The 12,702-nt window shown below is 54.4% G+C and overlaps 1 protein-coding gene across 2 annotated transcripts; it reads right to left on the bottom strand.

The window, feature by feature from the left end:
• Positions 1-6,575: 6,575 nt before the first annotated feature.
• Positions 6,576-12,050, bottom strand: LOC309601444 (fidgetin-like protein 1). 2 transcript variants are annotated; one of them, XM_082334459.1, is made up of 2 exons: positions 11,996-12,050; positions 6,576-9,149 (listed from the first exon to the last, which is right to left on the bottom strand). In XM_082334459.1, exon 2 carries the CDS (start codon positions 9,139-9,141, stop codon positions 7,060-7,062), a length of 2,082 nt encoding a protein of 693 aa, XP_082190585.1. In that variant the 5' UTR covers positions 9,142-9,149; positions 11,996-12,050; the 3' UTR covers positions 6,576-7,059. The 2 variants fall into 2 exon arrangements, with proteins under 2 accessions (XP_082190585.1, XP_082190586.1); XM_082334460.1 differs by lacking the exon at positions 11,996-12,050 and adding an exon at positions 10,268-10,316.
• Positions 12,051-12,702: the final 652 nt, after the last annotated feature.

Raw genomic sequence — 12,702 nt, 5'->3', positions numbered from 1 at the left:
AGGCGAGAAAGCCATTTTACTAACGGTTAACATTAAGCATGTATCAGCTTGTGTTTGCGTAGCAGCATTTACTGTGTACAGGACGTCCTGAGCGCGATCATATCATCCCTGCTAGGGGTATGAACATTCAACAGTACAAATGGTTTAACTCCAAAAAGGGACCAAGGTTTCTGTAAGTACTGAATGTTTTCAAGAACAAACTAGGCAAAACGTGCACCAGGAATCACAAACAGTGATTCACCCGACATGAAGAGAGAAGTTGACGATTTCTTAGAGTCCTTTCCAGACCCATACCTTTGTGATAATGCAGATTTGGCTTCACAAGTATGAGCCAAGATTATATGAGGCTTCTGAACTAATGGGACAACAACAAGCACTAGAGATCCATCAGTACTGCAACCGCTTATAGCTGCAGCCCCGCACATGACGGCTTTCTGCAGATGAGATAAAGAATGGTAATAAAATATTAACGAGTAAGGCTAAGAAACCTACTCTTTGGGAATTTTATGGCGCTATCTTCGCTAAGCACTGCAGTTACGTGAATTGCTCTGCTGAAGGCATCTATGCTGGGTGCAGGCGTGAAGCTTTTCGTAGTGGCGGGGGCGGCAGGGGTGGCCTCTGTGGGAAGAGGCCAGGGGCCGCCCCGTGCCAGGCACAGCTGGGTCCAACGGACCCACGGTGCAGCAGATGTCCGCACCGCAGCCCATGGACAGCCCATGCCGGAGCAGGTGGATATTCCTGAAGAAACTGGGGTCCACGGAGTGCCCACGCCAGAGCAGAGGAAAAAGATGAGGGGCAAGGAGCTGCAGCCAGAAACTGCTGTGCACTGACCGCAGCCTCCCACCCCTCCGAGCACCCTGGTGGCAGGGTAGGAGAGCTGGGAGAGAAGTCGAGTCTGGGGCAGCAGGGAGGAAAGGTGGCGTTTCAGTGTTTGTCTTTTTTTCGTTTCTCACTACCCAAATCTATTTTAATTGGCAATAAGCTAATTTTCCCCAAGCCCAGTCAGTTTTGCCCACCACGGTAAAGGCTGAGGGGTCCCCCCGTCTCTAGCTCAACCCAGGAGCGCTCTCATCCTATTTCCTCCCCCCGTCCCACTGAGGAGGAGGAGGAGTGAGGGGCTGGGTGGGCAGCTGGCTGGCAGCCAAGGTTAACCTCCCAGAGCACCTCTCTAGGGAAGAAAACCACTCATGAGCCTTCTTTCAAAACTCTCCCAAGCCCCAGCTTTCATTTCCGTTTCCAAGGAACGCGCGCTCATGCGTCTGAAGACAAGTGCAAGCATTGTTTGTACATCTACGGTTCAAAGCATCTTCTAAGGCGTAAGAAATGTCAGTGCTCACCAAGACCAATCCCTCACTGCCATCAAAATTATAATTTTAACAGGAAAAGTGGCTGGTTGGTTGGTTGGTGGGTTTTTTCCCAAAGACATGTTGCCTTGGGAGCAGTTCCATAATTTCTATTAGAAAAACAGAAATTGCCTTATTTCAATAGGACAAACTTAGCGATGCTCTTAGAGGCCAGTCTAAGAAACAGAAATAGTGAATTTACTTAAAAGAAAAAAACCAGTGAATCTATTTCTTTCATCCACTTGCCATTAGCAGATGACGATCATTGCTGCTTCATCAGCTTTTCACCTACTTGTGCTAGCAGAGCTGTCTGCAAATGAAAATTCATCCGGGGATTTCACACTGCTCTGAGGCAATTTACCTGACTCAAATACAAGACGCACTGAGAAAATGAAGAGTCTGAATTGCCTTGATTATTGATAAGACCTCACCTTTCCAGGACTGCAATTATGTACCTTTATTTAAGAGAAACTAAGAGATTGTGCACCAAATGGTACTGAACCACAAAACCAGAAGGGAGTCCTGCACTTTGCCTTACAAAGTTCAGCCAGCCAAAAAGAATAAACGATGAACTACATCGGTTTCTGCATACACTCAACAGACCCATTAAGGTGGATTTATCTGCACCATTTCCCTTAAATTACAATCATGCCCTACTTCTGTGCAATTTTCTATGTTTTGTGAAATTATCTTGCCGGCGATCTAATCTCTTCTTTGGTGGCACTGTTATAGCGGGTTATGAAATACATATTGGGCTAATATTGGAAGTCCTGCTGACGTGCGAGTCCTGCTGCAAAGCCTGAATATTGCTAGATGGCTGAAGAGAGAGTCACATTACCCGCACCGTTACTAAAAAAGAGTAAACTTTACCTCATGTTCCCTTTCACCGTTCCTGTGTGTTTTCCAAAAGAAAAGCATGCTCGTGTACTCCAAGAGAGTGCCAAGTAATGAGTCACGGAAGAAGCAGGAGGAAGAATACTCCTGCCTGGCGCTGAGGTTCCACCTTTTCTCTCGTTCCCAAGTTTCACTTTGCAGAAGACAACCAGAGCGGCACAGCATTTCTCTCCCGGTCCTTGCCATCTGAGGAGGCATTTTAGTCTCTACCACCACCACGTGCACTCTCACCGCTCCTGTCAGCAGAGCCATTTCCATGACAGTATGGATATTCAGATACACGGGTGAGCACGCTACGCTCACACAGCATACCAGAATAATTCCCAGCAGAGATAAGGCAATTATTTAATCGTACCCCAGGGTTTTATTACCCTTGAGCAACCCTCAGGTTTTACTACACAACTAAAATTCTCTGGGGTTTTCATTCACTTGCCTGAGAAAAGATTTTAAAGAACAGGTTTTCATTAGGGTTGGAGAGATGTTTGGAGACAGCAAGAATCTTGCTGTTGTGGTTTAACCCCAGTCGGTAACCAAGCACCGGACAGCCACTTGCTCACCCTCCTTGTCCTGGTTTCAGCTGGGACAGAGTAAATTTTCTTCTTAGTAGCTGGTACAGTGCTGTGTTTTGGATTTAGGATGAGAATAATGTTGGTAACACACTGATGTTTTGGGTCTTGCTGAGCAGAGTTTACACTGGTCAAGGACTTTTCAGCTTCCCATGCTCTGCCCGGTGCACAAGAAGCTGGGAGGGGGCACAGCCAGGACAGCGTATGGCCTCGTGCTCAGCAGATAAAGCTGGGGGAAGAAGAAGGAAGGGGGAGACGTTGGGAGCGATGGCGTTTGTCTTCCCAAGTCACCGTTACGCGTGATGGAGCCCTGCTTTCCTGGGGATGGCTGAACACCTGCCTGCCCATGGGAAGCAGTGAACGAATTCCTTGTTTTGCTTTGCTTGTGCGCGCGGCTTTTGCTTTACCCATTAAACTGTCTTTACCTCAACCCACGAGTTTTCTCACTTTACTCTTCTGATTCCCTCCCCCATCCCACCGGGGGGGAGTGAGTGAGCGGCTGTGCGGGGCTTAGTTGCTGGCTGGGGTTAAACCACAACACTCCTCCACTGCCAGTGGAATAGGGGAAAGAATTGGAAAAAAAAAGTAAAACCCACTGGTTGAAATAAAGACAGTTTATTATGACAGCAGAGAAAGAGGAAATAATAATAATGATAAAAGAATATACAAAGCAAGCGATGCACAATGCAATTGCTCACCACCCGCTGACCGATGCCCAGCCCGTCCCCGAGCATGACGCCATACGGTACGGCGTAGCCCTTGGGCCAGCCGGGGCCAGCCCCCCTGGCTGTGCCCCCTCCCAGCTTCTTCTGCACCGGGCAGAGCAGGGGAAGCTGAGAAGTCCTTGACCAGTGGAAGCACTGCTTAGCAGCAACTGAAACATCAGGGTGTTATCAACGTTATTCTCATCCTAAATCCAAAACGCAGCACTCTACCGGCTACTATAGAAGAGAATTAACTCTACGCCAGCCGAAACCAGGACACTTCCCCGGCACATGTTTATAGCTCTCCAACACTAAACTTGGAAGAGCAGATTTATCTCATGATCTTTACCCAAGTGGCACAAAAGTCAATCATCAGGTTCGACCACATCACACATTTCTTCTTTACAAAATAATCCAATTATTCCACTTTCACTATTTCAAAAATTAAGATACATTCACATACCTGAATTTTTACATCTCTGAGAAAACAGTTTCTAATACATACCATACTTTACTAAAAACATAAAGCTAAGAACAGAACTGACTTTTTTTATGTTTAAATCGGGATGAGCTCTAAGAAATGCCAAGTCTTCCAAATTATTCTGAACTCAAGGTTCACTATTCTAGTCTCAGGGCCCCTGTAGTTCCCCAATGGCTTTAAGAAAGTGCCAGCTAAAGAGCGTTGATCCATTTTCAGAAAAATCTAAGTACGACTAGCTTTTAAGCTCTGCATTTTCCTCCAGAGGAGAAAAAGCGCTTTCGAGAAACTGAAGATAAAGCCTGGACGCCACTGCAGCCCGCTCTGCCACGCTAACAAACAGAAGAATCCAAAGGAAAGCTTTGAACTTGTTTTCCCTTCAGGGGCAGCTCTGTCCAGGCAGTGGGCGAGGACAGGTTACGTGGACAGAAGGCTGTGCCTTTCTTTCGGACCTTAGGGAAGAACACCAGGTACAAGCTGGCGAGGAATTCTCCCATTGTTACGTGAAGACTTCTGAAGGAGCAGAGGAACCCAGCTGACGTTGGGACATGGGATTTCTCCTCCCCGGCCACTAGAGCCCAGTCGGGTGCTCTCTCAGACTGAGGCTTCTCCCAGCTTAGCTTGATGGATGCAGCTGCCGCTGGTTTTGCTTGCGGGTCCAGCCAGGAGTGAGGCTGAGCCCCTGAAGAGCGGCAGATACACACAAACACGCGCACCCACACACGGAGAACACAGCACGAGCAGCGCCTTTAGCAGCGCGCACATACACAGCAAACGCGCTCACATAAACCCAACAACACGGCCCCGCCTCGTCCCGCATCTCCAGCCGAACAGGACTGAAGCTCACCAGCGAGCCACGCAGCCCCCGCGCTCTCCAGCTTCACAAGAATGTCATCTTCTACATCTTCGAGGTAATCTTTTTGGATTTCAGTAAAGCTTTCGATACTGCCTCTCACGGTATCCTCCCGGACAAAATGTCCAGCATACAGCTGGACAAACACATAATGCAATGGGTGAGCAACTGGCTGACGGGTCGGGCTCAAGGGGCTACAGTAAACGGGGTCACATCAGGGTGGTGACCAGTCACTAGCGGGGTGCCGCAGGGATCCATCTTGGGGCCGGTGCTCTTCAATGTCTTCATAAATGACTTGGACGCAGGACTTGAAGGACTACTATCTAAGTTTGCCGATGACACAAAATTGGGAGGAGCTCTCGGGAGAGAGGCCCTGCAGGGAGATCTGGACAAATGAGAGCTGGGCAATCACCAACCGTAGGAAGTTTCACAAGGGCAAGCGCCGGATTTTGCACCTGCAACATGGCAACCCCAGATGTACACACAGACTGGGGAACGACAGGCTGGAGAGCAGCCCCGCGGAGAGGGGTCTGGGGGTTCTGGTCGACGGCAAGTTGAACATGAGCCAACAGCGTGCCCTGGCAGCCAGGGGGGGCAACCGTGTCCTGGGGTGCATCAAGCGCCGTATTGCTGGCTGGTCGAGGGAGGCGATTGTCCCGCTCCACTCTGCACTGGTGCGGCCTCATCTCGAGTGCTGCGTGCAGTTTTGGGCGCCACAGTACAAAAAGGGTACGAAGCTGCTAGAGAGCGTCCAGAGGAGAGCCACGAAGATGGTGAAGGGTTTAGAGGGGAAGCCGTATGAGGAGCGGCTGAAGTCACTTGGTCTGTTCAGCCTGGAGGAGAGGAGACTGAGGGGAGACCTCATCGCGGCCTACAGCATCCTCACAAGGGAAGGAGGAGAGGCAGGCGCTGACCTCTTCTCCCTGGTGACCAATGATAGGACCCGAGGGAACGGCAGGAGGATATGCCGGGGGAGGGTTAGGTTGGACATTAGGAAAGGGTTCTTCACCCAGAGGGGGGTGGAGCACTGGAACAGGCTCCCCCAGGAGGCAGTCGTGGCACCAAGCCTGACAACATTCAAGAAGCATTTGGACAACGCCCTCAGCCATACGGTGTGAATTTTGGGGTTGTCCTACGCAGGGACAGGAGGTGGACTCGATGATCCTTGTGGGTCCTTTCTAACTCAGGATGTTCTATGATTCTAAGACCACCACGCTTGTGGAGTGTTCAAACATCGCCATGGGATTTAAGTGTGTCTAACATCCATGCCCAGGCCCTGAGCCCCCTTACTCTGCCACGGGCTCAGATCTTGGCTCTTTCCAGGTGCTGGGCTCCTCCTACTTGCCAGCTAGCCCAGCTTCAAGTTTGCTGGTGAGTTTTGTTCGTGAAGCCTGCACGCACAGCGGGATCCCTGCAGCACCTGGCCCTAAACACACCGGCTAGCCCATGGCTGGCCCTCAGACCCTACAGCCCCCATGACCCAGGGCCTCTGCTCCAGCTGCAGGTGCCCAGGCCTCCTGCGAGCACACGCCCACAGGCACAGGCACAGCACAGAAAGCAAGGGCAAGCAGAAAATCATCAGAAAAAGGATTTAATAAGCAGCTGGGACAGACTGCAGCGATGGGGCTGGCGCAGGACTGTCAGACAAGAGCACAGCTTACAGGAGACCGTCCCCCTTTATCCGCCCTTCGCATCTTCCCCCGTCCACCCTGACTCGTTCCTTCCCCTGCTCCCGTCTCTTCCCAGACAATGCGCCCCCAACTACTCTTCCCCATCAGTCCCAGTTTCGCTACAGCCCTGCCCAAAACCGGTACTTCTGGTATCACGCCTGGGTCCCCTCAGCCTCGCATGGCGCCACTGATACAGCACAGCGGGCCCTGCAAGGTGCCCCCAGTGCTCCCTTCAATTCTATGCGAGGTCTGACCAGCTTCCCCTCAACCGTCAGGGAAATTCGGCCACCTTCCCCAGCAGCCGTCTGTAATTTTTGTCAGCTTCTCGCTCTGCTACTTGGGTTCAGCAATGTCTCATGTCGTGACCAGCAGCTTCTCACGGCCTTTTCAGTTGGCTAAAGCCCAGGCCAGGGCCTAGGCGTCTGCCTGCACAACACGGGAAGATTTAGTTCCAAGACAGAAACAAAAACAACTGCAGACACCCTAAACTATCACGGGCTTAATACGTGGCAGGGCTCAAGAAACCTTTCAGTGACGCCGCTAGGATGCGACTATCTGCCGCAGCCGAACGTCTGGTTCCAGGTTTCGTACAGCTCCAGGTCCTTCGAGGAGACGCTGGGCCGCACGGTTCTCAGGGCGCTCTCAAAGTCCAGGAAAGCAATGGGCCGTACTTGCTCTGGCATGATGGTCGCAATGTCCGTGGACTGAAGGCTGCGGATGGGGCCCAGGGAAGCTTCTCGGCAGAGCTGTGCCACGTCTGCCCCAGAAAATCCGTCCGATTTCTTAACTATGAGCTCGATTTCCTCTTCGTTTAGAGAGCAGCGCTCCTTTGACATCAGGCGGGTGACAATCTGCTTCCTAGCAGAGGCTTCCGGAAGAGGAATGTACAGCCTCTTCACAAGCCTCCGCCGGGCAGCTTCATCGATTTCTTGGGGTCGATTTGTTGCTCCGACCACTAGAATACGATCTTCGGAGGAGGTCGCTGCCCCATCCAACTGGACCAGAAATTCAGTTTTTATTCTTCTCGACGACTCGTGCTCCCCATCTCCGCGCTGAGACAACAGAGAATCAATTTCGTCGATAAAAATCACTGCTGGCTGTTGACATCGCGCCACGGCGAACAGCGCACGGACCATCTTTTCCCCCTCGCCTACCCACTTGGAAGTCAGGGAAGAGGCGCTGATGCTAAAAAACGTCGCTCCGGACTGGCACGCGATGCACTTGCCTATGAGAGTCTTGCCAGTGCCAGGGGGGCCAAAGAGAAGAATTCCCTTAGGAGGGCCACGTAACCCAGTGAAGATGTCTGGCCTCAGCATAGGCCAGACCACTATTTCTTTGATGGTGGCTTTAGCAAATTCCACTCCGGCAATGTCGTCCCAGCTGATGGGAGGCCCGTGGTCCATGATCTCGTGCATCACCAGTTCAACCATTTTGGGCTCTATGGTTTTCAGTCGCTCGTCTACAGGCAGCGGCGGCTCTGTCGGTCCTCTTGCGTGAGGTTTACACTGGGCGCCTCCGTTTTCAGTTCCCTCTTGTTTTGGAACCGGAGGAACAAACTTGCCCAAGGGACCCCGAGACCTGCCTGCGCCCAGGGATTTTTTTACACCTCCGTAGGACGAGACTGGGGCACGCTGGGGGAGGTTTTGAGATTTCTTCTGCTGGTCCACCCACAGCTGTTCTCTTGCAGTTCTGAAACCAGGAACGCTGCCCTCCTCACTTCTCCTTCCGGTCCCTGAAAAACTACTGGCTTCTGTCCTAATGGAAGCCTGGCACGGAGCAAGGCTCGGAACCACCGCGCTCGCGCTGCCTTCCTCAGCCAGACCATAAAACGCTTTTCTTTTTCCAGAGCTCGCGGACCACGCAGGTGCAGCTGACTGACTGGAAAGAGGCGGATTTTGCCCATCGCGACAGCTGCTCGACATCTTCAGAGAACGACGACTCGCCGCTTCTGTACTTCCAAACAGCGGAGTCGCCTGCAAACCTGCACGAACCTGTTCGTTCAGGGAGGCTGAAGAGGCAGGAAGCGCATCCGAAGTTTTGGTCACAGGAGGCACGCTGCTTTGACGGCACTTTGAAGACGAGGGATGCTCGAGGGGATCTGCTCCCCGACTTGCACATTTTGCTGAGCCAGCACAGAGCTCCGTCCCTCCGGCACTGCTGAAGATACGGAGCTGAGGAAGCCCCGGCGCGGCAGAGGCGCTGACCCCGTTATCAGCGAGTACGCAGGCGCCTGTTGGCGCCACCCAAGAGCTCTGGGAGCTCTTGCCAGCCGGCATCCTCTCTTGCACACACTTGAATTCAAACACGTTATCCCTTGTCAAGGCAGACTGCCACTTGTCACTGTCGTTTTGCTGACACTTTGCCAAAGTCAAAATGTTTTCAGCATAGTTATTCAAACCAGTCTCTATGTTGTCAGAGTCAATAATCGCAGCGTATTTCTCTGCGTATTTTTTAAACAGCTTGGCAGCACAGACCGGGGAGATCTCGGAGTTTGCCCATGCATACTGAATACGCAGGATTTTGGCACGGTATTCGTCTGCCTTCTGGCCGGGTGTGCAGGCGCCAGAGGTAACAGCGAAGTAACTTTTCTGCCAGTCGCTCAGGTGCACCGTGCTCTGGGGGGGGGTCTCCATCACTGACACTGCAACACACAGAAAATACCTGCTGTTATAAAATGCACCGCACAGCTATTTGCCTTGGCTGCCTTCCCCCTTTCCTAGACGCACACACACGACAGCATACGTTATTTTAATTGAGAGAAATAGCACAGCAGATCCTGTGCGCTACCCAGCCAGTCTGGACACTTTACCGTTTCCAAAAAGCAACCAGCTTTCTGGTGGAAAGCCATTTCGACGGAGGTTCTCTCTCCTTCCTTCTCCAAAGAAAGAAAAGAAGGAGGAAAAAAAAAGAAAAAAAAAAAAGAGAGAGAGAGTTTGCTTCTCACCAGAGGTCTCCTGGGAGGTAAGCAGACTGCAAAGAACGGTAACAGATGGCCAAACAAAAATTGGCCTTGTTAAATGAAATCACCAGTGCTTTCGCTCTTACTGGACAGAACATGGCACAGTGCAGAGGAGGACAGGTTACACATCACTGTCAGAATGATAAAATTTATTACCGTGATGGTAAAAAAAAATGCAACGATGAAGCTCGTAGATAAAACTCTACGTGAAGTCTGTGAGGGGAGGTAAAAGTGGAAAGAACAAGCCTGAATTTAGTAAACTCTCAGATCAAGAAAATGTTTGCAGATTCACAGCAAATGTTCAAAACGATTTCTTCCATTCAGAACATACTAAAACCTCCCCGTCTTCTATTTCAGAGAAACAAAGCTCGTGTGTATTTAAAGCGATGCTTGTGTCGCAGCTTTAGAAAGCGGAATTTCTGCAGCAATTTTTTAGTTTAAGAAATAGGAAAGATGACGTTTGGCTAGGAAGGAGCACGTTGCCAGCCTTGAAAAGGTGTGCTCATGTTTACGATGGCTTCTCAGGGAAGGCTTTCTCTGCAACGTGCCAGGCGCAGAGACATTTCTGGTCACGGCAAGAACTCATCGTTTCAGAAGAGACACAGGCGCAAGCCAAACTAGAGGAATCCACCACAGCCTCAACAGGGTTTGCAGGAAGCTCCTAACACCCGGTACTTCCAACCGTCTCATCTGTCCATAAGGGGCATACGTCTCGTCTGTGACGTGACCGCAACACATCCAATCCTAATTCCTCTTTTTCTAACTTCAATATGCACCGGGACGTTCCAGACAGGGAATACCTGAAACACAACCTGTTGAAGTGGAGGTCCATAGTCTGCACCCCTTCCGACAGAGCACGAGTCAACTTGCAATCTTCTTCTGAGCCAGCTACAGACCCTCCATGAGCGCCGATTACTGTGCAGGCGCAATGTACGTGCAAGACTGGGGAGACAGACCTGAAGGAACACGGGGTGCGCGGGGGGGGTCCTCTCTCTTTGCTCTCAAAAACTCCTGCGCCAGCGTAAGACAACAGAGAGCACAATACGACTATGGCAGGAGGGGTTACGCACGTAATAAAACAATGAGATAAATTATTTTGTTTGGGATTTTTTTGGACTTCAGCCCAATTTCGTAGAGCTGTTTAGAAAAGCCAGAACATCTTTTCCCTGCACATTCAGTGCCTTTACATGGGAAGCCAATTCCAAATAAAACACCACAAAAATAAGATTTCCTCTGAAAAACGACTGTCAACTTTTGTACCGTGAGAAGTCTAACTGGCGCCTACCGAATGAGGTGCACATTCCCGCCATAACCCCTCTGCAGCTGCGCGACGGGTGAACAGGAGGTGGAGGGCTGCGGCCTTGTCGTTCTTTTCTCTAAACTACTGAACAACGTACTAAAGAACCGTCACTGTGCACATAACCTTTATGTAACTGTTGAATCAAAGACATCTTACGAAACGTAAAAGCCAAGCTCGGAAGAGGTTCAGTAGCTGGGATCTGCTCCCATGAAGTATTTCCATAGACTGACAGCACTCAGAATATAAAATCTCAAGTTCGCCACCACTTCCTAAAGACTAGCGATCACCTTCACAGCTCTGAGGGAAGGTCACAATAAGCGAACAGTGGCAGCTGGTTTAAAATTTCCGTTTGATTCTTCTTCTTCGGCATCTTCTACTATCATATTTGCTCCCTATCCTAATTCCTAGGAGCTGTCCTCACAGCCTCACGATTCTTCCCCAAGGGCCAGCCAAACGCGCACACGGGCAGCCCGTCCTTCTTCACCAGCCCAAGCTGCTCCTCGACGTCGTGGGCACCAGGCTTTCACGTAAGCGTCCAACGGCGGGGCTTCACCAAAGCACTGCCAGTAACGGATTTCTGGCACGCGAGTGCTGAGCCTCAGCAGGCGCAGGGGGAAGTCACCACCCGACAGACAGGCCTGCTGGCCGTCCCTACACCCGCACGGGAGCACGCATACCCATGCCGCACACGGGGCAAGCCCGCCGGCCCACAGGCAAGGAGGGCGGCAGGGAAGCACGCCAGCGGCCCGGGCACGCCTCAGGCCTCTCCGCGGCCGCGCAGCGCGCAGGGGCCGCCACCGTCCCGCCGGCGAGGCCCGGGCAGGGCCCCTCAGCTCAGGAGCCGCCACCGGCGCAGCTTCAAGCGGGCCGACCCCCCTCACCGCAGCGGGGGAGCGGAAGCCGAGACTCGCGCCCCGACGCCTCCCCGGCGGCCTTCGCCCCTCCGCACCAGGGCGAAGGGACCCCCCGCCTCGGAACCGCCGGGGCGCGGCGGGGCGGGGCGGGCCGCCCCTGCGGGCTCAGCCGCGGAAGCGCAGGGAGGGCCCTCACGCAGGGGGGTGGGGAGGGGAAGGGGGGGAAGGGGCGCCACGGTCGCCAACGGCCGCCAACCGCCGCCAACGGGCGGGCCCGCCGCGCGCCCCTCGGAGCGCGAGGCACCGCGGGGGGCACCCGCCGCGCGGCCGCGGCAGCCGCGCGCCTCCCGCCGCGCGCCCGCGCGCACACCCACCGGCCAGGGCCGCCGCCCGCCGCCTCCGCGGATCCCGCGCCCGCTCCGCCCCGCCCCGGGCCCCGCCCCGGGCCCCGTCCCCGCCCCCGAGCGGGCAGCGGGGCTCTGGGAGGCGCGGCCAACCAGCGCCGGGAGCGCGGGCCGAGCGGGAGGCGGGAGCGCTCGCGGCGCCGGCGTCACCGGCTCGGGCGCGCCGGGGCAATGGACGGGGCGAGGCCCGCGCGCCGGCCTGCCTGCTCCCTATTGGCTGCGCCTGCGGAGCGCCCTCCAATAGGCGCGGGGTCCGTGCCTCGGGAGGCGGGCCGGCCCCGCCCCGGCCGCCGCGCGCCGGCGGGCGCTGAGTCCCGCGCGCCCCGCCCCGGCCCCGCCCCCGGGAGCGGAGCGCGGGCGGGCGGGGCCGCGGGGGGCGGCGGGGGCCGCGGGTCCGGTCGGGGCGGGGCCCCCCTCAGCGGGCGAGGGGTCGGGGCCGGGGAGCGCGGCAGGCGCTGCGGCGTCTGCCGCCGGCCCGGGCCGCTCCCAGCGGCAGCAGGAGGCCGCCGCCGAGCCGACCGCGGCGTGGCCCGACCCGGCCCTCGGTCGCCGGGGCGAGCAGCCCCCGGGCCGGCGCGGTCGGCAGCGGAGCCCGGGTAGAGGAGCCGCTCCGCCTGGTGGCAGAGCTCCGGCGGGCGGCGGGCAGGCCGGGGAGAGAGAGGCGGAGGCCGCGGGAG

Source organism: Platalea leucorodia (genome assembly GCF_965183815.1).
Source record: "Platalea leucorodia genome assembly, chromosome: 1".
In the NCBI taxonomy this organism is placed as follows: Eukaryota; Metazoa; Chordata; class Aves; order Pelecaniformes; family Threskiornithidae; genus Platalea; species Platalea leucorodia.
This window is presented reverse-complemented; position numbering and strand designations above follow the sequence as displayed.

Excerpts from the sequence above, each read along its gene's own strand:
- LOC309601444 (XM_082334459.1), bottom strand. The coding sequence starts at position 9,141 with ATGGAGACCCCCCCCCAGAGCACGGTGCACCTGAGCGACTGGCAGAAA.